Genomic DNA, 26,135 nt, shown 5'->3' with positions numbered 1-26,135 from the left:
ACTAGTGCCTGCCTGCCCATTGGTGTTTGGTGCTGTGTCCTTGGTCCTCTGGTGGGTAGAGCAATAGCTAGGGTGGCTATAGGCTCAGAAGATCTCAAGGGAGCCTGTCTGGTGGTGGGTGGGGCTGTGTCACCACCTAGAGAGTTTCTTGGCCTTGAAGCTAATGTACTAGAGGGGAATTCAAAATAGCACTTGCCGGCACCAGTGTTCATGTGATAAAATGAACTCCTCAAAGTGGCTGCCACCTGTGTCCATGTCCTCAGGGTGCACTCCAGGTATCTCCCCGCCTCTCCCGGACACTCTCCAAGATCAGTAGGTGGGACTGACCCACTCTCCTTTTAAATCACTGCTTCTTCCCTGAATCCCAGAGTATATGAAATTTTGTGTGTGCCCTTTAAGAGTGGAGTCTCTATTTCCCACTGCCCCCTGGGACTTTCAAAAGTAAGCTCTGATGACCTTCAAAGCCAAACATTCTTGGACTCATCTTCCCAGTGCAGGACCCTGGCTGGGGAGCTTGATCTAGGGCTCAGACCTCTTGCTCCTTTGGGAGAACCTCTGCAATTATAATTCTTTTCCAATTTGTGGGTTGCCCACCCAGGGGCTTGAGTCTTTAGTTCCTGAGATAACCCCCATTGCTACTTGTCTTGTGGTTACTTCTTTCTGTCTTTTAGTTGTAGAAGAGCCTCTCTGGTAAGTTCTGGTCTTTTTCACAGATGATTGTTCTGCAGATAGTTGTGGTTTTCTGTGCCCATGAGAGGAAGTGAACTCAGGGTCTTTCTACTCTGCCGTCTTTGGGATTCCCTCTCTTTATAGGACCATGTGAACTAGGTCTAAATGTTGATTTTGTATTATTAGATTTCAACTTTTCTTAAATTTAAGTTACAACATTATAATTCTGACTAAACATCCTTGAAGCAATAAAAGTGGGAAAATGATTTTCAGTTATGTTTTTTTTTTCTGTTTTCATTTAACAAACAGAAAGCATCTCAGTTTGGGAGTGACAATAAAAATAGCATTTTCTTGCTTAAAACACACTTAAGAACTTAAATAATTTTGTATTCCTTAATATTTCATGTCTCATATTCTACTACCTTTGCTTCCTTTAGAAATTAGTTAGAAAGGAAATTGTCAATCTGTCCACACAATCAAACCATCTTTACTCAAGAAGTGCTCCACTGCAATTTCTAATATATTGTTTGGGAAGATTTTTCCCTATATCACAATTTGATAAGCAGGTCCACACAGATTAGGTTCACATAATTGTAGTTGTATTGGAAAGGATTAAACCTTTAACTTTTTAAAAGAAAAACAAGCAGTATTGTAGGAACAAAATAAAACAAGCAAAAAGCCCAAACAATTGAAGCTGGGGGGTCCCTTGGATGAAAGAACAGTTTCTCTGTGTCAGTTTCCTTAACAGTGAAAGAATGGATTTGGACTAAATGATCTCTAATAATACGATGACATTATATGCTGCTCATTGAGCAATGAGCAATAGACTTCATTGTCAGGAGTTTGACCCTCTGTGGAATAAGCCCTTTGAAACACTTGATCAACATAAAGGACTCAGGTGAAGACAGTTTCATACAATAGACACTAACAATGTTGGGTGTATTGGTTTTGGACCAGTGTTGCCTGAACTCGGTAATGAATCCTTCTTAAAGAAAAATAGATTCTTAGACTCCCTAGAACACATTTTTGGAAACTAATTTGAGAAAAAAATTCTAGAGTCTAGGAAACCATGTACTCTCAACATGAGTGTTATTGCTCCAATGGGATGAAAACTGGTTCTTGGAGAGTGAAAAAAAAATCTTACTTTTTTGATGGCTATACTGCTATACATAAACAGATACATAGCATACCCACGGTATTAAAATAGCACAGGAGGGGACAAATAAGAAAGGTCTAAAAAGGCTTGGGAAAGGGGGAGCAATAATGAAAAGAAAAAAGGTTAAGACACACCATTCTCGACTATACATACCAGTCACTTGGTGATTTTTAAAGTGAAGGAATGTCAAAAGTAGATTAATTAGTTACCATCTCTTGAAATCACTACTAGCTACCAGGTTATCACCAAACGTTCTTTCATTGCTTATATTAGCTAACTGAAAATCCATTTTCTACTAATGATTTTCACTTGGCTTAGATCTTCCATTCTGCTTTACATCCTGTTTAAATGTTCATATTGCATAAACTGCTAAATATTTGAATTTGATTTAAGGATATGGATGCAAGTATAGTGTGCTTTCTTAAAAAATGTGTTCATTCATTCATTCATTCATTCATTCATTTGCTCAACAAACATGGGTTGAATGCCTTCCATTTTCACTTTGGAAAAAAAAAAAGATAGTATCCCTGCCCTTAAGGAGCTTATACACTATATGGATGACAAATAACATATTTTCTCTCCAAATAAAGATTTTTTTTCTTTGGATACCAGCTTCATTTCAGGGTTAAAAAGTAAATCAGCTAATTTTATTTTTCCTGTACTCATTTACTTGTAAATTCAACTCAAAAATTGTTTAGAGCTTATTATATTCTGTTGGGAACTTTGGCATATGTATAGAAAAACTATGCTGTGGGCCCCCATGAAGCTTATGGCATTTCCCATTTTCTGGTGGAGAAGATTATGACCCCAACCACTAAGGCCCAAGGAACAATGTTTGATATACTTAAAGGAGACAGAAGTGAAGTTCTATGTGTAAACCTAAGAGGAAGAGGTTCATTGTACCAGAGTGGGATGGTTACTCTAGAGGGAAGGAAGGGTCCTGAAAGGACCCCTAAATAATGTTTCTTAGGAAGTTTATTAATAGTACCTAGAATTTTGGGTCTACTTCTTTCTAGCAGATGTTGAGTGTTTTCACAAATAACATTCTCCATATTTTCATAATACCCTATTGAGATAGAAAGAGGTAAGTGTTATTACCCTCATTTTTCTAGGATGAGCTGGAATACTTAAAAATAATATTTTTTATGGCTGCACCTGTGGCATATGGAGGTTTCTGGGCCAGCTATTGAATTTGAGTCACAGCTGTGACCTATACCACAGCTATGGCAATGCCAGATGCTTTAACACACTGCGTCAGGTGGGAGATTGAACCCATCCTTCTGCAGCAACCCAAGTCGCTGTAGTTGGATTCTTAACCCACTGCACCATGGTGGGAACTGCCTCCAATACTTTTTAATATAATAGATTCTTGCATTTTGAAGTTTACTATTAAAGTTTAATATTAGAGTTATAGACATAAACTCCTAAACCTGATTCCTACATTTCCAAATGCCTGCTGGAAATCTCCATAGTATAACCTTTAATCTCCAACTGAAAAAAGGCAACTAAACTGCAGTTCTAATTTTCCCCACTCACTGTCACCAAGTGTCCCCATCACTCTTACTCAACAGAAACTCTGGTATCATCCTGGACCCCACCTTCTCTCTTGCCTTCCAAAACCAATCTTTCATGAAGATTTGATTCCAGTTTTTTCTTTATACCAAGGGCTGAAAATTGGTGGCTCACAGGCCTGTACACATCCCTTTACGAATGCCTGGATATATTGATGTGTGTATTTGTATGTGTTGATCCAGGACAATCATTTTAAGTTGAATCAAAATACCCTCAGTCAGGGCTTTTGCTCTCTCCTAAGTCATTGTGATATCCACGTCCATTCCTCTAGCCCTCTCTCTCTCTTCCTTTTATAAAAGTTAGTTAAATTGTTGAAGAATTGTATTCAAATAGTACTTGTGGGAAAATTAAAAATGACATTCCTGGCAACAGGGTATTTATTGAATCGGATTTTTTTGGGGGCAGTGCCTGTGGCATATAGAAGTTCCTGGATCAGGGATAAAACCTGAGCTGCAGCAGTGACAATGCTGGTTCCTTAATCACTAGGCCATTAGGGAACTTTGATTTGGATTTTCTATTAATTTGATACAAGCAGTATGGGTTATCATTTTTTTTTCTTTGAAAATAGAATGAAACCCTCACACATTTTTTACACCCAGCCATTCTAGTCAGAATTTAAATCATGGAAATCTTCACAGGCCCTCAAACTTTTTTAGGGGATTATTATTCTTTCTAGTAGAACTGATTCCTGTGGGAAAGATCTGTGGTGAGTGGAGGGTAGGATGGAATGCTGTTCTTAGTACAGGTGGGAATGCCACCTCCTTTGGAAAACAAGTCTCTGTGGCTTAACCTGCCTGGTGTTCTCTGCTCATTATCAAATTAGGTAGGCTCCCTATATACTGTTAATCGGATGATAGCACTGTGTACAGGAGCTCTGAGCTAGAGCTCTTCCTTAGCCCTTGTGTATGTCAAGCATATCAGCTGAAGTGTTATGTGATTTGGGTTGAAAAAGGCAGGACTTGCCAACATTTGTAACCTTAAGAATTACTCCTTTCTTGCCCTCATATAAATCAAAGCCATAAGGCACTACAACATCTGGATGAAAACAAAATACTCAGCAAAAATATTGGATTAAAATTATCTTTGCTAGTTTCTTTTGAAAGTTTTAGCCAAATGTGGGTGTTTTGTTGCTGAAGTTTGTTGAATTCAAATTAGTACTGAATCAATAAACTGCTTATTATGAAGATATTTTTCTTTTATATACATAAGTTCAAGTTAGGGAAAAAACAACATCAAATCTGAGTCAAATGTGATTCAGAAGAGTTAGATTTTAAGTGTGAATTTCTGGAATACTTTATCCAATTTATTTTACTTGTTTTATATTTTTATTTATACATGAGTATGTTAAAATTTATTTCCAATGAAGTCAAAAATTGATTCTTTCAGTGTCAACTCTTGTAATAAAAAAGCTCTACATGACACTTTAATTGGTAGACTTTTTTCTTTAGTAGCACATACACTTGATTTCATCTTTGTTTAGATAAAATAAGGTGATACTAAATATTCATAAGATTTATATGACAGACTAAATAGGTGAATATATAGAATAATTTAGAGTGGGGTCTATCATTTGGTAAATGCAAATAAATATCAACAATCACCAGAATTGATCAAGGAACAATGACATCATCTTTGATTGACAACACATTATTAATAATGACAATTACACCTTAATTATGATACAGTTTTACAGGTGCTGCTCTGGCTGTCAGGATGAAGCCATTCTTATTTTTTCTACTTACATTAAAGTCACATTTGAAGAAACTGATGGAACAGCTCGTAAATTGGTCTCATCACAGTCAAGCTCTAAACCTCGGCAAAGACATTGCATGGGCACAGAACCGACCACTGAATAAAGAGGAAGTAGTAAGGAATGGGGATAACGAGGTACCAGGAACAGGAGGGTAATGAGAAGAAAGAAACGAAAAGCTATGAGAAAATCATACACAAAGCTGTGTCATGTCTTATGTAAGCAATTTGTGCAAAGCTTTAAATTAAGGTTCCACAGTTTTGCTCTTACCATTAAAATGATGCTAGCACTTTAAGATAAGGAAGCATGCATTTACCAGAGCATGCTTTCTTTCTTTCTTTCTTTCTTTCTTTCTTTCTTTTTTTTTTTTTTAAAGCAGCCTGCTCTTCTCCACTTGTTGCAAAATGAATTAAGTCATCCACTCTTTCTTTTTTTTTTTTGTTTTTTTTTTTTGTTTTTTTTTTTGTTTTTTTTTTAATTTTATTTTCCCACTGTACAGCAAGGGGGTCAGGTTATCCTTACATGTATACATTACAATTACAGTTTTTCCCCCACCATTTCTTCTGTTGCAACATGAGTATCTAGACATAGTTCTCAATGCTATTCAGCGGGATCTCCTTGTAAATCTATTCTAGGTTGTGACTGATAAGCCCAAGCTCCCGATCCCTCCCACTCCCTCCCCCTCCCATCAGGCAACCACAAGTCTCTTCTCCAAGTCCATGATTCATCCACTCTTTCTTATCCTTGGAGAGTAGCTGTGTCCAAAGGTGACACGACAGTGCGTGATGGGCTTTCATGTCCAGATTAAAACTTCTACTTAGGCATTTATTAGCAGTTTTAATGGAGGACTAAGCTATTTTTTAACTAGCAAGAACGAGAACTCAACTCTGAACTATAGTGCTGGAAGATTTTTTTTTTTTTTTAAATTCAGAAGTCCCTCAAAGGACTTCTTTTGGCTTATGTGTATATTCTTATATCAGGATATCTAAACTTCCCTTAAGGAAGTGAACAGTTTTTTGGCAGACTCATTCTGTTCTCACTGGATGGTGCTGGAAAGAGATGGAAAATGGGGTGGGCACCTTTGGCTCCCTTGTGGGATTATAGTTATAGTCTTAAAGATGTGAGCTGATATTTCCAAAGTCTACTAGAGACTTGCAGTTTTGTGTTCATATGGCTAACCAGCAAAATGGAATTATCATTCAGGGTAATAGACACAGTCTGATTCCTGACTTGATGGGAAATATATAATTACTGAGAGCAATGAGGTGTGCTTCCTTTCTCTGTTTAGTTTGAAACCCCACACTCAGAGTGGAGGCTACAGACTCAGTTACCTACTCTATACCTACAAAGCAGGTATAGACCATGTCCAAATGTTCCAGTTTCTCCTACAACAATAGGAACGTGTGTGGGGCCAAGTTAACCAACTTCCTCGAAGAAGCCAGAATGACCATGTTTTGTACATAATTACCTCCTTAGAAATAATAATAGCTAACTAAAACATTTAAAAACATTATGGGATAAACAAAACTTCCTATGAGAGTTTTCTGTTTGCAGACTTCCAGGCTACGACCTTTACATTAAACCTTCTGGATAGCAGAAAAGCATTGTGATGGCAAAGAAAAGACTCCTGACAAAGCTGGTGGTGGGTGGTGGTGAGCACAGTTGGCACCAGCCTTTGAAAGAGTCAAGTGTCCCTTTGCTCAGGTGTGAGGCCACAGCTGTTTTTCCTCTCCTCCCAAACAACTCTGATCCTCCCTACAGGATCATGAGAAACCACCATCATAATTTAGGTTGTGTGTGTTTTGTAAACAGAGTCTCTGCCAAGAACTTTTAAATCATCCATTTTGGTGATGGATCTCTGAAAACCGACCCTGTCTGTCAAAGTCATGTGCTGGTGTGTGTGCTGGGGGGGAAGGAGTGAGGAGGGTTGGGGAGGGAGATGAAGGTCCTCAGAAGGATAGATGGAAGGTAAAAATAATGGGCAGTGATGTTAGTATTGATTCGTGTGTTTTTCCTGTTTATATTGACTGAGTAAACACACGCACATGTTGGTTACAGGGTTACCTGTGATTGGGAAAAATGAAAAAATAACACCTAAATATCCAACAAAGAAAGAAAAATGAAGCAAATTCTGTCATTTAAAATATATAGTATTTTGAAAGTTTTGTAATTATATGGATACCTGATTATGCCAAAATACTACCCGAAAATGTGATAAAAATGGATTGCATAGAAAATTTCAGCTATGTTAAAGTAAAAAAGATGAGATAGGTACCAGCAAGTTAAGGCTGAGTGTTTATCTTATGGTTGAGTAAATAATTCTCTCCAAATATCTGTACTTTCCAAATTCCTTGAATTTAAACTTTAGTAATATATAGGTTAATGATGGATGCATTTTCCATGGTACTGTCTTGAGAGATGACTTTATAAATGTGAATTCCTCACATTCTTTCATCCAGCCAAAAATTACTGTCATTCTCAGTTTAATTCCTAATAAATCCTTAAAATAATAAGATTTAAATAAAGTGGTACAATAGGAACCTTAATTTAAGTTTTACCCCCTAATTTTACACTACGTTTCCCATCCCATTTTTATGCTGCTTTTAAAATTGAACGAAGACATTTAATTATGAATTACCACCCCTCCCCAATCTGTCTTGAGAGAACTCTAATTAAAAGGTATATATTAAAAAAAAGAAGGTATATATTTGTTCATTACTAAGAACTGGTAAAAAATTGCCTTTGTATTTTTTGAAACTTTTTTTTGTCACTGCATTCTTCTTATGTAAGTACACTTAAGACACATTTCTCCCAGAATTCAGCATCAGGCAGAAATTTATTCCTCTTGCTGACTTGATCTGTTTTCCCCATTTGTTTGTTTTTGCTTTGCGGACCAGACTGTGAAAGTTATGTAACCCATTATTTTTCCTCTTTAACCGAATGACTACAAAATTAAGACCTATGCAGTAACTTTTCTCAGTGAGGATTTCCTTATATAATTTTTCTTCTCCATTCTTTTCCCCATTCACATGGAATTTTTGTCTCTTATGTAAGGTTAATGGGTTAAATCTGTTAGTAGCCATATTTTTATTGTAAACTACCTAACATCATTTTGGGAATAAGGTGAGAGGTAAAAAGTTTCAATAAAAATTTAAGAAATGAAAAGGACATGCAATAAAACAAAAAAGAAAATTAAAATCTACTTTTTGAGATGATAAGGCTTAATCCATGAGTTTTTTGCTTTATATTAGTAGCTAAATTATACCTGTTAACTTTTTCCTTCCCCCAAAGCTTTTAGCTCCTTAATGATCAGTCGATCAATTAATTTTGACAATAAGACAATGTGAGGTTGAAATAAATTGTTGAATAGTTCGTGAGACTCTGGAGGGGTGAGTACTTCCTTCAAAGAGAATTGCTAGCAGATTAAAAAAAATTAGTTTCATGTGAGTAGTGAAGAACAAAAAATTAAAAAAATTAAAAGCTGTACTTTATGATTTGTGTTAGAATATAAAGGGAAAATATAGTAAAGGATTTTTTCCCCCCAATGCCTACTTTTAATCCAAGGTTTTGAAAAGTTAGGATTAAAATTACAACTTCAAGACACACATTTACCTTTGAATAATTTGTTAGAATCGACCAAATATATTTAAAAGAAATTACTTACATAGATCTTCCTGATCTAAACTATTATAGAGTTTATCCTCAATATTATACCCTCCCACAGTTCTTCCAGGGGTTTTGTAGGTTTTCAGTATCTGACTAAACATAGCAGATTATAATTAATAAGGCTTTTTCTGTAGCTCAAAAGTCTGGCTTAGACCCCAGAAGCTTTTTCACTTACAAATGTTAAAATCCAAACAGCTTCTCTGCTCTTCTATTTTCAGTCTCCTTTATATCAGAATTTCTTTTATATCAGAGTTTATAAAGATTCTGAAAATGGGATAATCAAAAATAGCAACCCTGACTGAAATTAATTTTGTTCACCATGGCCTGGCATGATTTATTACTTTTACACTTATGATCCCTGAGTCATTTTAAAATAAAACTCTCAAATTAAGGCTGCATGTCTAATAGAAAATTATAATTTTGCAAATAGAATACTATAATTAACTTTCTAAAACATGTTGGATCCAGCTTTCAAGAGCATGGTGCCTTGATATGAAGCCACAGACAAGGATGCTCAGCTCCTCTGATTACTTACAGCATTCAGATGTCTCTGCCTCAAAGTGATGCAGGGAAGTCATTTTGTAGTAATTGGCAAAATATTTGTCAAGTTGCATAGACCATCCATTGTTGTCTCCTAAAATAAAAATCAGAGAGCAGAAAAGTTCAGGAAAACAGAAATGTTCTTAGAGTTCCCTGGTCACCTAGTGGTTAAGGATTTGGCATTGTCACTGCTATAGTGCAGGTTCAATTCCTGGCTGGGAATTTCTTCCTGACACAACAATGGCAAAAAAAAAAAAAAAAAAAAGACATATTTTGGAGTGTTGGGAAAAATAGGTCCTCTCTTTAAAATAAACAATTGATTGTTAAAGTTAGATCTTGTCAACATTGTGAATTCCTGGAACCCTCACTAGAGATCCTGATCTCATAGATCTGAGATGGGTCCCCAGCCTCCATTTTTAAAAGGCTCTGTAGGCAATTCTTCAGCAAACAGTGTTTGAACCACACTTCAACAAACAGCACCTTAGAGGCACTGAAACACAGCATGCTGTTCTCAGCAGTTTAATTATGATTCCCTTAATCTTCAATTGTTAAAACAGATATTGGAGATCTGTTAACATGAATAGATAGAAGGCCATGATTGTTAAATAGAAAAAGAAAAAAAATTAACATGACCAGCATGACTCATTCTTTTTTTATATATTTTTTAAGTTTTTATTTTTTTGTCTTTTTTTTGCCTTTTCTAGGGCCGCTTCCTGTGACATATGGAGGTTCCCAGGCTAGGGGTCCAATCAGAGCTGTAGCTGCAGGCCTATGCCAGAGCCACAGCAATGCCAGATCTGAGCCGCGTCTGCAACCTACACCACAGCTCAAGGCAACGCCAGATCCTTAACCCACTGAGCAAGGCCAGGGATCAAACCTGCAGCCTCATGGCTCCTAGTCGGATTCGTTAACCACTGCGCCACGATGGGAACTCCTATATATTTTTTAAAGCACTATGGTATCATGGATCGTGTTGAGTGCTTATCCTCTGAGGGCTTACTTATTTTCTCATTTATATTTTCCTTTTATTTTTTTCTTTTTACAGGGCACCTGCAGTATGTGGAAGTTTCCAGGCTAGGGATTGGTCAAATCAGAGCTGCAGCTGAGGCCTACACCATAGCCACAGCAACACAGATCCGAGCCTCATCTGTGACCTATGCTGCAGCTTAGGGTAACGTGGGATCCTTGACCCATTGGGTGAGGCCAGGGATTGAACCCACATCCTCACGGACACTATGTTGGATTTTTAACCCATTTAGCCACAATGGGAGTTTTCATATCCATGATATTAATGCCTATCAGAAGACTTCCAGATTATATTTCCAGCCTGCACTTTTATCTACTCTGTGATTAGTTCACTACCGGCATCTAAAACACATCTTCCAAATGGAACTCATTATCTTTCTCCATATAAACCTGCTACTCCTCTTAAATTCTCTCGATTGGTCAATGGTCCTACAATCTATCAGACTGCTTCAAACAGAAAAGTTAAGGTTTTTGGCATATGCTCATACCAGATTAAATGTAATTTATATGATTTCCCCCCTTCTCCATGTTATTTTCTTATTTTTCCACAGCTCATTAACTATGCCATTAAGATTATATTTAGGAAGGGATTCTAACATAAATACTATGTATACTTGTAAAATTAGTCTTCCTTTGAGAAGTCCCACTAAAAATTTAAAAAAATGGAAAGGAGGTAGATTATTTAAACACCGTATTTATGCCTCTACCCTTTAGTATTACACGTTAGTTTTAAAACTTCTTTATTACAGAAGGTTTCAAAATAAGTTTCAAAGTATTGTAACAATATCTCAATGATATCATTACGATATTTTGGAGGGAGATGACTGATGGACCTCAAGTTTACTTAATGCCAAGTTTACTAACTGCAGACTTTAGCCCAAGACTGCTGCTGAGTGCCTATAACTGGGTGGACAGGAGGCAGCAAATCCTAGCTACTGAACGCCTGGGAATCAGGTCAAGATTCCCTGGCTTCTGACATTGCGAGGATGACACTTTAGACAGAGTAACAGGAGGAGGGAAGGAAATTTGAAATACTGGGTTTTCCAGCCAAATAGAGATAATAGTTTATTGAGACTGTGGGGATTTAGGATGTATTTGCTCCTTCTTTATTCCATCTTCGCTTTGGAATACTTCCTAGTTCTTTAGAAGCTGGTAACTTAGATCTATGTTGTCCAGACCCTAAGCAACTCAGGCTCTCGTTATGAATAGGTTTCTACCAGTAGGATGCACTCATGTGAGACTGGAAGTTTGTAGACACCTGTCTTGTGGTACCTAGTGCGGATAGGGCAGTTACTGTAGCTGGTCTCAGAGCTCCATCTTCCCGGGTAAGGAGCTGATGAACAGTGGTTGCAGCTTGATCTTGGGCTTGCAACTATGGTGTTGTTTTCTCCACCTCTGACTACTGCTTCTGTAGTCTTCGTAGTGATTCTAGAAACAGTCTTTGTATGGAATCTCTTTTCTTAATCCCCCTCCCCCCCAAGAAATTAGGGTTGTTTCTGGTTCCTCCTTCTGGAAGGAGTTGCGGATAGCAGAAGCTCATGGAGAGTAAGGCTGGATTGGTTATCTGATCTGGCTAGTTTTGAAGATAATGGCAGTCTTGCTACCATTAGAAAATAATGCTCTTGTAGCTTATGGCACACAGTGATCAAATTAGTTGCTTAAATGATCACTTATGGCTTCCTGGGTTAATGTACCTCTTTGAAGGATAGACTCTGGCAAAGTGGTTGCTATGGCAACACATCAGCATGAAGAGAAGTTTCAAGGGTTGTGGGAATGAGATGACTATGGGGACGGCCATGGAGAGATTAAAGAAAGAAAATGACAAGCTCAGGGTATGACATCACCAACTCAAGAAAGTTCAGGGAACCGAGGAACTGCCATGACTTCCCTAAGAAAATCTTTTATCAATTGGGACCTTGGGACTCAGATAGAATCTGATCCAGTGGCTTGCTACATAAGCTGAATTCACATTTTGCCCAAACTTTTAAGTGAATATTAGGATACTGATTTGGAAAGAAAGGGACCCTGAAAATTGTAATGGGACATTTGTGCTTGTTCAGCTGAATTTGCATTCGCTAGACCCCTCTTGCCAGCATAAATGGCTTCCTTCCCCTGTCTATTGAGGTTACTTGCTTGTTGGTGATTTGCTAGCTACTTTATTTGAGATAAATAACTTGTCAGCTCTCCTCAGGCTCTTTTATGGCCATGCTTCTTTGCCTCTTAGCCTATTATAACTAGAGTCAGATCACAGCACACCCCAGAAGACAAGCACCAGTTGGACTTCAGAAAGAGAAGAGTGACATCACAAAATGTTTTACTCTCTGATAATAGCAGAAACCAATGGAATTTGTGTGGCACAGTTTCTGGGAGACTACACCAGGAGGAGCGGCTCTAACTTTAGAGTGGGCCAATTGGATTAATACGGTTTTCTGGATTTGGTGTGACAGCTCAAGCAAGAGCTTGCCAGATTGTTGACTAAAATCTGAATTCAAGGTTGCCCTAGGTTAAATGAAGTTGAGAGGCAAAGGTATATATGGATGTCCAGTCCCTGAAGAGATAGATTATGAAGAAGGTGGCTGTTGTATTGCAGAGTTGGAACAGCTCTGTAGTGGCTATTGTAGGTTGCCCTACTCAACCTCCATTGAATACCAACCTCTGTTAGTGTGTTCCTGTAGAGCAAAGACTCAAGAGCATACAACATTTCACATCTCCTTCATAGCCAGGATTTCCAGTGTGTTCACATGCATTTCGGTTGGTAGAAGAAAGGCAGTGGTCATTTTCCTGCTGTTCTGTCTACAACAGAGACTCTGTGCTAAGAGGCAATTGAGGCAGATGCAGGGAATTTCAGATGTGGCCAGCTCTGTGGGTGTCAAGAGGCTTTGCATTGTTCGGGCAGATGGACCAGTGATGGTAGTGTCAGCATCTGTCTCCATCTCTGGATTCACAGGCACCAGTGGGGGCCTTGCTGACGCCTACACTTCCAACCCATCTCGGGATTTTATAAGTATCTAATTTCAGTTTAACATACCTAGAGTGAGTTCTGTTTCTTGCACGAAAACTTGAGAGATTTAGAGACTGACTGAATTATTGAATTAAAATATGGCATACGCTTAACTGGATTTGTAGTCAATTTTGCAAGCTCAGGTAGAATCTCATGAGTGAGAACAAAGCACTGCTTTTTTTCTGAATCCATGACCTTCAGAGTAATTTAGGTTTGTGGTCTCACTACAGAGCATCAGTAATACTTTTCAGTATTTTCCTGCATCGCCTACATGGAGTCTGGAGACGGGATCAGGAGCCTTATAGCATGCTCTGCTCTGGTGGCCTTCAGAAACATAGATTTCTTTCATTAGTTGTCAGGCTTTGAAGTTTATGGCATGGAATAGTACCCCCTTTCCTGGGCTGACTGAGTTTTTTGACTTCTTGGCAAGTTTTTACTTTTAAAAACTTAGTTCATGTTTTTAGATACAAGAAAAGAAAGTCCTGTGAGAAATTTAATTTCCCCCATTTTAACAGAGAAATTGAAATATTAGCACTTAGCACAGAGAAACTGAATATTAGCAAGTACAAAACTACAATTACATTACTTTATCCTCATACTAACTTGATTTGGTCATTATTGTCAACTTCACTTATAGATGGAAAAGCTGATTCTGAGAAGTTTAAGTTATTTGACTAAGAGAATTATTAAAAAAAAACAAAAACAAAAACTAAGGGAGTTCCCATTGTGGTGCAGTGGAAACCAATCTGACTAGGAACCATGAGGTTGCGGGTTCAATCTCTGGCCTCGCTCAGTGGGTTAAGGATCCAGGGTTGCCATGAGCTGTGGTGTAGGTGGCAGATACAGCTCAGATCTGGCATTGCTGTGGCTATCATGTAGGCCAGGAGCTACAGCTCTGATTTGACCCCTAGCCTGGGAACCTCCAAGTGCTGCAGGTGTGGCACTAAAAAAAGAAACACCACCACCACCACCACCAACTAAAGAATTGGAATTCCTGTTATTGCTCAGCAGCATAAAAACCTGACTAGAATTCATGAGGATGCAAGTTCGACCCTAGGCCTTGCCCAGTGGGTTAAGGATCTGGCTTTGCTGCAAGCTGTGGTGTAGGTCACAGATGTGGCTTGGATCCACTGTTGCCATGGCTATGGTGTAGGCCTGCAGCTTCAGCTCCAATTCAGCCCCTAACCTGGGAACTTCCATATACTGCAGGTGCGGCCATAAAAACAAAACAACAATAACCCTACCCCCCCAAAAAAATCCTAAAGAATTAACATAATAAAATTATTTTAACCTTTTCTAGGCCCCAGAGATGATTTAATCAGTTTGTATTTTTCCTATAGAATTCCAACTTTTATGTGACACTGACTTTAAACATTTAGCTGTTATTATTGGTTACCTATTTTCTATTGCCTGTTTCATATCTGTTCTTGAGGCTCTTACATCAGCATTTTGTGAATTGTATAAAAATGTATTTGATAAGTAGAAGTGGTCACTAACTGGGATTTAAGTTCATCATTATGGTTATCCATGGAGTCAATGAAAATATTGCAAATCATTAAGATATCACTAAAAATAATTTAAAAATGAATTAATTTTTATACTACTGTTATGATTTTTTTATGGATTTAGAAATGTTATAGACAAAATGTGTGAGTAAGAGAAGTCATTTGGCTCTGGATATACAGAGCCAGGAATTATTGTTACAGATGAGTTTTTGTGTGTCCATAGAGCAAGGGTGGAAAGGGTCTGAAGGACTTTGGAAAGGGCAGCCAAGGATGGACAAGTGGCACTCAAGTTCATGGTCATGCTCCTAACACGTCCACCTGGACCTCAGAATACAGCGATGGGACTCAGGTGAGCTGACAAGCATTGCAGAGCCTGATCTGTCTCTGTGGGTGGTATTTCACTGCTGTTGTGACATTCAGGAGATGGAGGTTGGGTGACTGCCAGAAGACTTTGCTTTTCCTTCACTCAGGTTCTGTAGCAGGCTCTATATTACCTGAGCTTCTGCAAGTAACCTATTTCAATTTGCTGCATTTTCCCCAATGATAGAGCAGTGCTTAAAATTAAAATTATGGGGGTCAGTGCCCTTTGTTCCTCACCCTTACCTCTGGCCCTTCTCTTTTAAAAAGGTTCACCATTTATGGTGTATTTGCAACACTTTAGTCTAACAAATCCAAATGATGTCATTATTTATGCTGCTTCTCCTCTCTGCCTTTTTTTTTTTTTCTTTTTTTTTTCTTTTTACTGCTGCACCTGCAGCATATGGAACTTCCTGGGCCAAGGGCTGAATTGGAGCTGCAGCTGCAGGCCTGTACCACAGCCACAGCAATGCCAGATCTGAGCAGCATCTGTGATCTAAGCCAAAACTTTCGGCAATGCCAGATCCTTAACCTGCTGATCAAGGCCAGGGATTGAACCTGCATCCTCACAGAGACAATGTAGGGTTCTTAACTTGCTGATTCACAATGGGAACTCCCCCGTCTCCTCCTCAATCTTTCCTCTTCACCTCACTGTACTTCAACACACACATACACACACACACACACACACACACACACACACACACACGAAAATCAAGAGAAAGGAGAAAGAGAGGTGATGGAGAATTTGAAAATTCAGGAGGAGTTCCCGTCATGGCTCAGTGGTTAATGAACCCAACTAGTATCCATGAGGATGCAGGTTTGATCCCTGGCCTTGCTCAGTGTGTTAAGGATCCGGCGTTGCCGTGGCTGTTGGTGTAGGCCAGCAGCTACAGCTCCGATTCAGCCCCTAGCCTGGGAACATCCATATGCTGTGGGTGTGGTCCTAGGAAAAAAAAAAAAAAAAGAAAATGCAGAAGGAAACAGAACGAGACTACTTGTATTTCCCCAAGTCAGAGCATATATTTTTGTGGGGAGATCTCTTTTTAAATAGCAACATCTTCAAACAAACAAGCTTTTTAGAAATTAGCATTTACCTTCCTTCCTGCCTTCCCAAAGCATTTTCTTCTTCCCACTCATTACTTCCTCTCACCAGAAGTCAGGCATGCAGCACACAGGAAATCTAGCCATAATTGCCAAGTTGGAAAGTTAGCATTTTTAAGAAAACAGCTTTTGGTATATGTGTTTCTATATTTTAATTCCTATATCCTTTATATTTTAAGAGTGCGTGGGGGCAGAGAACAGAATGCTTTTGTACTTTAGTTCAATACTTTAGTTTCCCGCTGAAATTTGACTTTTCTTGTAGTAACACAGACTAAGGAGCATGGTACTAAGAAGATATTACGTTAGGGGATATGGCTTCTAGTATATGTTTGCAAGGCAGACAGCATTGATTAAATAGATATATACTTACTAAAAATAGTTTTTTTTTAAACTAAAACATGTAATGATCCTCAGAATAGAAATGAATGACATGGACCAAGAAAAATCTGGCTTTGCATCCTGCATGAACTCAATAAGTATTTGCTAATTCAATGAAAAAATGGATGAACGGGTTTCTATCCTCAAAGGCATGTCAGAGAAAACCCATTCTGCCTTATGTTATAGTAAAATCTGGGAACTGGGGCATTGAAGAAAAACACAGATTTCCAGGCTCCTCTACTGGAGAGTGTGATCTCTTTGGTCATTATGGTGTCTAGGGAATCTATGTTTTCCTTAAAGCAAGTTACAGAAGAACTGCATTATGGGATATTCTCTGATGCAAGCCCTTTTCTCACTGCAGAAGAGGGTGGCCAGATTTACTAACAGAGAGGTTCTATCAATCAAAAGGAGCCAATTTCTATTCCTTAGTAAAGCTACTGATTGTGAATAAGAGTAATGCAAGTGGTCCCTAGTTTAAGGGAACTTTGCTCATATCTCTTGTTGCATTTATTGTAATTTGCTTCATACTGTGCCTATTTATATAGGTATTTTATCTCTTTACCAGAATGTGATAGGAATTAATCTTCTCAACCTATGTATTTTTATTATCTTAGTGAGTTCTAAGGTACTATTTCTTTTTCTTTTTTTGGCCATGACTGGCATGTGGAAGTTCCTGGGCCAGGGATTGAACCCAAGCCACAGCAGGGACAACAGACAACACTGGATCCTTGACCCCACTGAGCTACCAAGAACTCTTCTAAGGTACTTTTTTTTTTTTTTTTTTGCTTTTTAGGGCCACACCTACGGCATATGGAGGTTCTCAGGCTAGGGGTCCAGTCGGAGCTACAGCTGCCAGCCTACACCACAGCCACAGCAAAGCCAGATCCAGGCTGCATCTGTGACCTACACCACAGCTCACAGCAACAGTGGATCCTTAACCCATGGTGAGGCCAGGGATCAAACCTTCCTCCTCATGGTTCCTAGTCAGATTCGTTTCTGCTGTGCTATAATGGGAACTCCTAAGGTACTTTTTTTTTTTAACCATTCTCTTATTTCAAATGAGCCAGAAAGACAAAGACAAATACCATATGATATCACTTATAACTGGAATCTAATATCCAGCACAAATGAACATCTCCTCAGAAAAGAAAATCATGGACTTGGAGAAGAGACTTGTGGCTGCCTGATGGGAGGGGGAGGGAGTGGGAGGGATCGGGAGCTTGGGCTTATCAGACACAACTTAGAATAGATTTACAAGGAGATCCTGCTGAATAGCGTTGAGAACTTTGTCTAGATACTCATGTTGCAACAGAAGAAAGGGTGGGGGAAAATATAATTGTAATGTATACACCATTCTCTTATTTATTTTTTTATATAATGATTTTTATTTTTTTCCATTATAGCTGGTTTACAATGTATTTCCATCCACAGATGACTGGATTAGGAAGATGTGGTATATATACACGATGGAATACTACTCAACCATAAAAAACAACAAAATAATGCCATTTGCAGCAACGTGGATGGAACTAGAGACTCTCATACTGAGCTAAGTAAATCAGAAAGAGAAGGACAAATACTATATGATATCACTTATGTCTGGAATCTAATATACAGCACAAATGAACCTTTCCACAGAAAAGAAAATCATGGACTAAGGTACTTTTAATATAGTTAAAATAGGTTTATTAATGGCTCTTCTAAAGTATATATGTTATAGGATTCAAGTCTACTTCAAGGAGATTAAACCCAAAAGCCTCTGGCCATGTCTCATTGTAATGCCCCTTCCCCCACCTTGACCAGCCTGGGCTGCTCACTCCCTGGTAGAGAAAGAATGTCACCCATTCCTCACTGGCCTCTGTGTAACCTGTTCTCCATGCAGATAAGGTGTCTGCTCAAGATCAGTCAGAAAATCAAATTGGGTCTCTACTCAGGTCCACACTGTGGGATATAAAGACTATTGCAGAGTGAGTCAGGCCCTCTTTTTAACCTGTGCACATGTGAGTCCTCTCTCTCCCTCTGTGAAAATGCACTTTCACTTTAATAAATTTGTAAAAACTTCTGCTGTTCTAATGCTTTGCTATGATGACATGAGGACTGAGGAAACTGTGAGATATCATATAAAATAACAAATCATTATTTTACTTGCACCAAGTATTAATTATAATTTCGTTTCATGGAAGAGTGGGCTAGACACATCCCTTTCCTCCATATTCTCAGATTTGCCTGGCATTGGGTGGATGTCAAGGGATGAGGTCTGAGCGGGAAGGGGAGAGGTCAGTTTCTTGAATGCACTAGCTGGTAATGGTCCTATATTGGGCTTTCCTTCAATAGTTTCCCAGGACTCTCCTCAAGAAGAGGAGTTCTGTGGTTAAATATACTTGAGAAATGCCACATCCTCTATCCCTCCTTGGAATGAACACTGCATGCTATTATGATGAAAGGGGAGCTTTTGAAGAAACATACTCAACTTTGTTGAAGCTTTTTCATAGGCCATCTTTGAATTTGAGGAACTGTTTGCTTTTGCCTTTGCACAAGAAATGTCTAGATGAGTAGTGTTCAAATGCAGATCCAGGACAGCAGTGTCAGCATTGCTTGTGGATATCAAAGAAGAGCAAATGCTCGGGTCGCCTCCCAGGATTATTAGTTAGAAACTCTGCAGATGAAGCCTGGCTTTCCATGTTTTAATGACCCCTCCAGCTGATCCCATATCTGCTACATTTTGAAAATCACTGCTCTTGATTAATCACTTTCAAGGTGTTCTGAATTTGGTAATAAAATTGTCTGCATTGGGAAGTGAATCATTTTAAAACTTTAACAGGTGTGACGTTCACCTGTGGTGTTAAAATGCAGATTTCTGGGCCCCACTCCAACCTCTTAGATCAACATTTCTGGGACTCTGCACCTTTCACCAGCCCACTGGGACACTGCTGTGTCAGAGCATGCTTCCCATACAGCCCTGTGGATTGGCAAGGCAACTCCTGGGTGCCTTTGATGTTTGGGTTGTAAATATTCAGCAGGTGAGGGACTCTAGAGTGAGGAAGCAGAACTAAAGAGGGCGCCATGATTCTTTGTTAAGTGGTCTACACTTTTATGAAACCAAAGGCATACATCCTATATGTGCTTATTCATTAAAGAATGCATAGGTGGTTAATTTATACAGTTTGAATTTATGCTAAGCTGAGCATCCTTAATTCTCAGATACTTACTCAACTCTTAGCACCTATTCTTGGGACACAATGGAGCATATTTTTGTCATAAAGTAATGATCCCCAGAATAGAGGTGCCATGGCCATTAGATAGACATTGTATGTCACATGGCCAGGCAGACCAATTCATCAAACCAGTAGTGTGAATTTGAATTTGAATGAAAACAGTTTGCTGCACAGAATGCATATGCATCTCTCTGGGCCTTTTGTCCCTCTAGAGGCAACTCTTTGAAAAAATTAAGGGTGTGACATTATCCTGGGTATATTTTAAAGGAAATTGAGACCACTATAGAAACTGCCTTTTGGGTCCTATCTTGTAGGAAGTGTTCTGAGCTGAAAGTCTTTGTGGAGTTAACTCAAATGTCATGGAAACATTGTTGGATAAACATAGATAAACATATCTGAGGTGAAAATGGGGTTTGTATTTATAGAAAAGCCTAGGGTTCAGCTACTTAGGTATTTCCAATGTTATTTTGAGAAGAAGAAATAGAAAACCAATGGCTATTTTTGAATAGACAATGCATAGTTGTGCATTAATGCACATATTTATGACCTGTATAACTTTCCTCCTGTTTTTTTTTTAACCTTAAAAAAGACAAACCACCAGCTTTAATGGAATATTCTACAACGAGAACAGCTGAATTCTGCACCAAACTCCTTGGCATTGCCATCACTCTGACAGCTGTGTAAAAAACTGTATTGAGGAAGTGAAGTTAGTGTTCCAGAATTTTAAATACAGGACCAATTAAAATTAGTTAGTGTTCCAGCATTTTAAATGCAGGCCCCATTAAAAATTAAAAGAATCCTTGGCTATACTTCAAACATTCTAATAAGCCTATTAAAAAGTATATATCCCTGCCATCACACCCATAAATAAATACTGTTTGTCTAATTCTCATAGATTAGTAAGTTCCAGCCAGTGATGGGCATATATTCAGGGGTATGAATAAAAGGTTTTATTTTTTTTCCTTGAATTCCTTGCACTCTACTCTTTTCTTATAGCAAGAGGCTAGAATTTGCCACTTTTTTTGCCTTGGAGAAGGGAGACCAGAGAAGTTTGCTGATAACGAAGGGTCAAATTCTTAGTATTTGATTGTCAAAACACTAGATTTAGACACTGGTTTCTAAACTGGGCAAAAGTCTTGGAGCAGAGAGGGAGACGGGAAGGGTCTGCCTGGGCTGAACCAGGAGGAAACCAGAAACTTGTCATCTTTGTTAGATCTGCAAAGACCCTATTTCCACATAAGGTCCCATTCTGAGCTTCCAGGTGGACATACATTTTGAATGGATGCTAACTTACAGCATCACCCAAAATGTTTTGGAGGAGGGTTCCATTTTCCCTGTGGATCAAAGAAATACAAATATGGAAACAGAGTGACCAATGTCTTCATCCTTTCCCTGCAGACAAGCCTGTCAAAGTGCAGAGCAGGCCAATGTTCAGATGCCACAGTGAGCATCTGAAATTGGGTGTTCGTGGTAGAATGAATCAACCCACTTCCAACAGGGGTGTGAGGTTGGTCTAGTGTGACTTTGATGGGCTAGTGTGACTGTGATGGGTTAGTATGACTGTGCTGGGCTAGTGTGACTGTGATGGGTTAGTGTGGCTGTGATGGGAAGACTTATTTGTACAGCCATTTTTTTCTAACACAGAAGGAGTGCTAGCAAATTCCAGCCGGAAATGCAAAGAGTTCCTTCTAAATAAAAATCTGGATATAATGAATTTTATATAATTTTATATCATCTGAGAAGTTGATGCCCTTTAATATTTCATTTTTACTAGAGTTAGCATGCAGTGAGGACAAAAATAATTCCCAAATGAGAGTCCTTACCTTTAAAATTTTTTCCTTTTTCTTTTCTTTATTTTGTAATGGTCGCACCTAAGGCATATGGAAGTTCTCAGGCTAGGGGTTGAATCGGAGTTGCAGCTATTGGCCTATGCCACAGCAACAGCAACAGCAAAGCCAGATCTGAGCTGAATCTATGACCTATGCCGCCACTTGTGGCAATGCCCACTGAGCAAGGCCAGGGATCAAACCCAAATCCTCATGGAAACTAGTTGGGTTTTTAACCTACTGAGCCACAACAGGAGCTCTAAGAGTCCTTACCTTTTTGTAATTAGGTTCACTTGGCATTTACTCAGACATGGTTTCCCGAGTATCTAAGAGTTTTAACTGAAACAGTGAAAAGTCCCTACTTTTTTGGCATGTCATTGTCCCAATAATACTGCTCTAATGACACTTAGATTTGTTTAGACAATCCGTGATAATACAAAACTAACAATTCTTTTTAAACAAAATTAGGTTATATTATAGCTCAATACATGGGAAGTTGGTTTAATTTTTTTGATGGTGTTTCATTTTTTTTTTCAGCCACTTTCTTAAAATCTATTACCACTGTATCCATTTGACTTGTTTCTCCACTTTACTAATTATTATTAGTGTCGATATTTAAATAACTTAAGGGAATAAGGAAAGAATTTTGGAGCCCTTTTTTTAAGGATATATCTTTTAAAAGGTTTAGTTAAGAAAAAAATCCCTTCTTTCATCAGAAGATTCATTTGATAATATACTAAGCTGTAAATGATCATCTAAAAGTGATTTTTACCTATGGGTTTTTCTTTTGTTTGTATCAAAGACACTGTTTTTTACGTGATTGCAAATGTATTTGATGCTGCTTATTCAATATGCATGAGATTTACATATTCTGAAAAGGACCAACTTTCTGGCTTAATTAGCATTAAGCAAGATTTAAATATGGATGTCCTATAAATGAACAGCCCAGGGAAAATAAATTATCCAGATACTATAAAATGAAGGAAAAACCACAGCTGGTGAAGGAAATGAAAGTAATGAGGAGCAGGGAGAAATAACTACATCTCATAATTTTTATCACCTGGACTGTAAAGATGGTGTGAATTCTGACATTCCTCTTGGGAAGTTCCAACCTACTGGTGCACAGACAGCGGCAGCATCTCAACTAGCCACCTCTAAGGTTTTGAGTGTAGTTCAATTTCTTGGTATTTTCAGATGACTGCCACTAGTAGGGTGTCGGTTTTATAGAAACTAAGCAAATTGACAATGATGGTAATAACGGGTTTTGTTAGTGAGTTAGATACTTGCATACCATGTTGTTACCTTGCTTCTGGTTTAGTTTTGCTGTGCTTCCTGGTTACCATACCTCCCTTATTTTCTGCTCACTTGGTTTAGGTCAGTGGTTCTCAAAGTCCAGAGTGCATGTGATTGAAGCAAAGTGCATACAAAGATGCTGAGGAGCCATTGGCAGAGTTTCTGATTCCACAGGGCTCAGTTTATGCCTGAGAACCAGCATTTCTAACATCTTGGTGGATGATGAGTTTGGTCATGAACTACACTTGAGATGTGCAAGCCAAGATGAATTTCAAGAGGGTTATGTGATTCTGGCATAAGAACACCAGGAGCAATTTAACGTAGTATTTGTTACAAAGACAGGTCTTCATAAGAGTGGGTTATGATTTTCCCCATATTTCCAAAATTGGACTTGTGGGTTTTCGAATGTTTATATTTTTAAAAATTAATAATTTAATTAATTTTTGTCTTTTTAGGGCTGCGCCTGCGATATATAGAAGTTCCTAGGCTAGGGGTTGAGTTGGAGCTGCAGCAGCAGGCCTGCACTACAGCCACAGCAACACTGGATCTGAGTTGTGTCTGTGACCTACACCACAGCTCATGGCAACACCAGATCCTTAAGCCACCGAGCAAGGCCAGGAATCAAACTCGAATCCTCATGGATAGTAGTTGCATTCGTTACTGCTGAGCCATGACAGGAACTCCTAAAATGTTGATAATGGTGAGTAATGAAGATTTTTAAAAGAGCATACTATTTTTGTGTCTAATAATTTAATTAATAAAAATTTAAAATATTAATTGCATTTCAAATGTCACCCATATTTTTAATAAATTGTGTCAGTTGATTAAATAAAATGCTGTGTTATTTTCATATGCCAATATTTAAGGTGTTTATATGCACATGTAGCTAGAACTTGTTATTTAATCCATGCTCTGAATATTTCTTTTTCATAAAAGTGGCACAAACCATTCCCCGCTCATGTCAGAGATCCCTAGGAGGACATATTATCAGGACCTTGGAATACATTCCTTATATTACTTTGTCTCAACTTGCTTCATACTTTCCTTCAGGTCTACAAAGTGGCTTAAGGATCCAGTGTTGCAGCAGCTAGAGCATAGGTTGCAAATGTAGCTTGGATTTAATCCTTGGCCTGGGAAACTCCATATGCCATGGGTGTGGCTGAAAAATGAAAAAAAAAAAAAATCACCAGGATTCAGACTAATGAATATCCTTAAGGGCCAAATATAGGAATCCACATAATTTATCTCCCCTGACCCCAATAAACCAGTTTACATTTTCAGGAAATGGGGGAAATCTTATGCATCTCCTAAATAATTATCCCAGAATTAAGAGGACACACACACACACACACACACACACACACACACACACACACCCCTTCATATACATGTAACTACAAAATCAAGAGTATCAAAAAATATCACTTCAAATATCTGCTGCTGTTTCCATAAGATAGGTAAACAGAACAATCATGGTTGCTCCTGGAAATATTTAAATTGTTTAACAGATAGAACTTCCTAAGGTCATGCAGGTGGACACTCTTGGGTCACAGGGAGTTAAGATTCATGTCTGTGGGAAAAGCAAATAAATATAATACCAACTGTGGCAGAGTTTGCAAGAGTGGCTGCAGTCCATCCTCCTTTGGCCTCAGCTCCTTGCACTTGACTTTGAGTCCCTCTCGGCAGGAGAAGGCTCCATTTCCCAGGCTGGAACAGGGCTGGCCTTGTGACCTGCTTTGGGAGGGATGTGGTGGAAGGGCTGGTGTCCTCTACTGTCCCAGCCCAGGTTCTGGGCATGGTGATAATGCTGACTCATGGATGACTGCAGGAGCACTGAGAAAACTTGCCCGAGGCCAGAAGACTCTGCAACTGAACTCAGCTGAGCCCAGGTGGGATTGCTGACCCACAGGAACTGAGGTAAGCCAGAGAGCTCCTAAAACGGCCACAGCTGACTGACACATCAGCCAGCACTTATGGGGGCTCTATCAGGTGCTCTGCCAAGTGTCTTAGATACAGCATCTCACAGAGTCCTCTCAACAGCCCACGGGACACAGACAGTCTTATCCCCTTTTCACAGAACATCTCGCTAGAATTTATGCCCAGGTCCCTGGAGCCTGATCTCAAAACTCCAATGCCATCTTGCCTCCATCGGAACCTGCTGGTTAGTTGATCCTAAGAAACTTCCACAGCTTAAAGGATTTGTGGATGAAGAAGGTCACCTGCCATGCCATTAAACAAAGGATGTTGCAGCCATCAAGCCCTCAGCCACTGCAGCTGCCCCACACTGTGCACCCTGGGGGAACTCAGGGTGGAGAAAAGAGGACACTGGCCTTAGAGAGGTGAGGTGCATATCAAAGGGATGATTTCAGTGAGTCCAGACTCTTGCATTTTCTCATACATGGAAAAGCACTACATTCATTGTCTGGTTTTCTTTAATTAGCAATGACCTTTAGATATTCCAACTACCTGTTTTTTTGTTTGCTTTGTTTTGTTTTTGCAAAACTCCTCTATATCCTGGCTCCTCCCTTTCCTCTTCAGAACAGTCCCTCAGAGCTAGCTGGGTCCTATCTCCTAGACTTAAGTCCTCAGTGTCTTCACAGAATAAAACATAATTCTCAACTTTTAGTTTGTGCAGTTTTTTTCAGTCAACAGCTTATCACTTTCAGGATTGTTACTTCTTTACTAGGTCTATTTATTTATTTTTGCGGAGTTCTCAAGCCAAGAATCGAAACTGCACCACAGCTGTGACCCAAGCCTCGGAAGTGACAATGCAGGATCCTTATCCTGCTGTGCCACAGGGGAACTAACTCCCCCCCGCCCTGCCCACCCTGCACTGGTCTTTATAAACTTAGCACTGAAGCAAGACTTCCCAAACCCTCTCTTTACCACCCTTCCCCAAGCTACTTTTGCAGGTAAATTTACTGCTCCTCCTGCTTCCTGCTTGTTGCCACCATTCCAGTTGGTGGGGTGCACTCCTGTTACTGTGTCTAAAATTGCTAGCAGCTTGAGGGGGAAGAGTTTGGCAGTGGGAGAGACACTTTTTTCGTGATTAAAAAAATTGTGTAGTATCCAGTTAT

General features: G+C 39.0%; 1 protein-coding gene across 50 annotated transcripts in view; it reads right to left on the bottom strand.

Moving 5' to 3' along the window:
• RXFP1 (relaxin family peptide receptor 1) overlaps positions 1-26,135 on the bottom strand; it is a 128,318-nt gene that overhangs the window by 55,661 nt on the left and 46,522 nt on the right. For 41 of the 50 annotated variants that reach the window (XM_021101289.2, XM_084972136.1, XM_084972129.1 and 38 more), the window contains 2 exons: positions 9,349-9,447; positions 5,140-5,245 (listed from right to left, as the gene is read on the bottom strand). In XM_021101289.2, the coding sequence (XP_020956948.1) occupies positions 5,140-5,245; positions 9,349-9,447 (205 nt within the window). The remainder of the gene's footprint in view (positions 1-5,139; positions 5,246-9,348; positions 9,448-26,135) is intronic. The other 9 variants (XM_084972141.1, XM_021101297.2, XM_084972157.1 and 6 more) reach the window with 1 other exon arrangement.

This window comes from Sus scrofa, chromosome 8 (assembly GCF_054392235.1).
Source record: "Sus scrofa isolate SSC_HxYL_T2T_F1_AM1 chromosome 8, Sscrofa_HxYL_maternal_Yorkshire_Landrace_v2.0, whole genome shotgun sequence".
Lineage (NCBI taxonomy): Eukaryota > Metazoa > Chordata > Mammalia > Artiodactyla > Suidae > Sus > Sus scrofa.
This window is presented reverse-complemented; position numbering and strand designations above follow the sequence as displayed.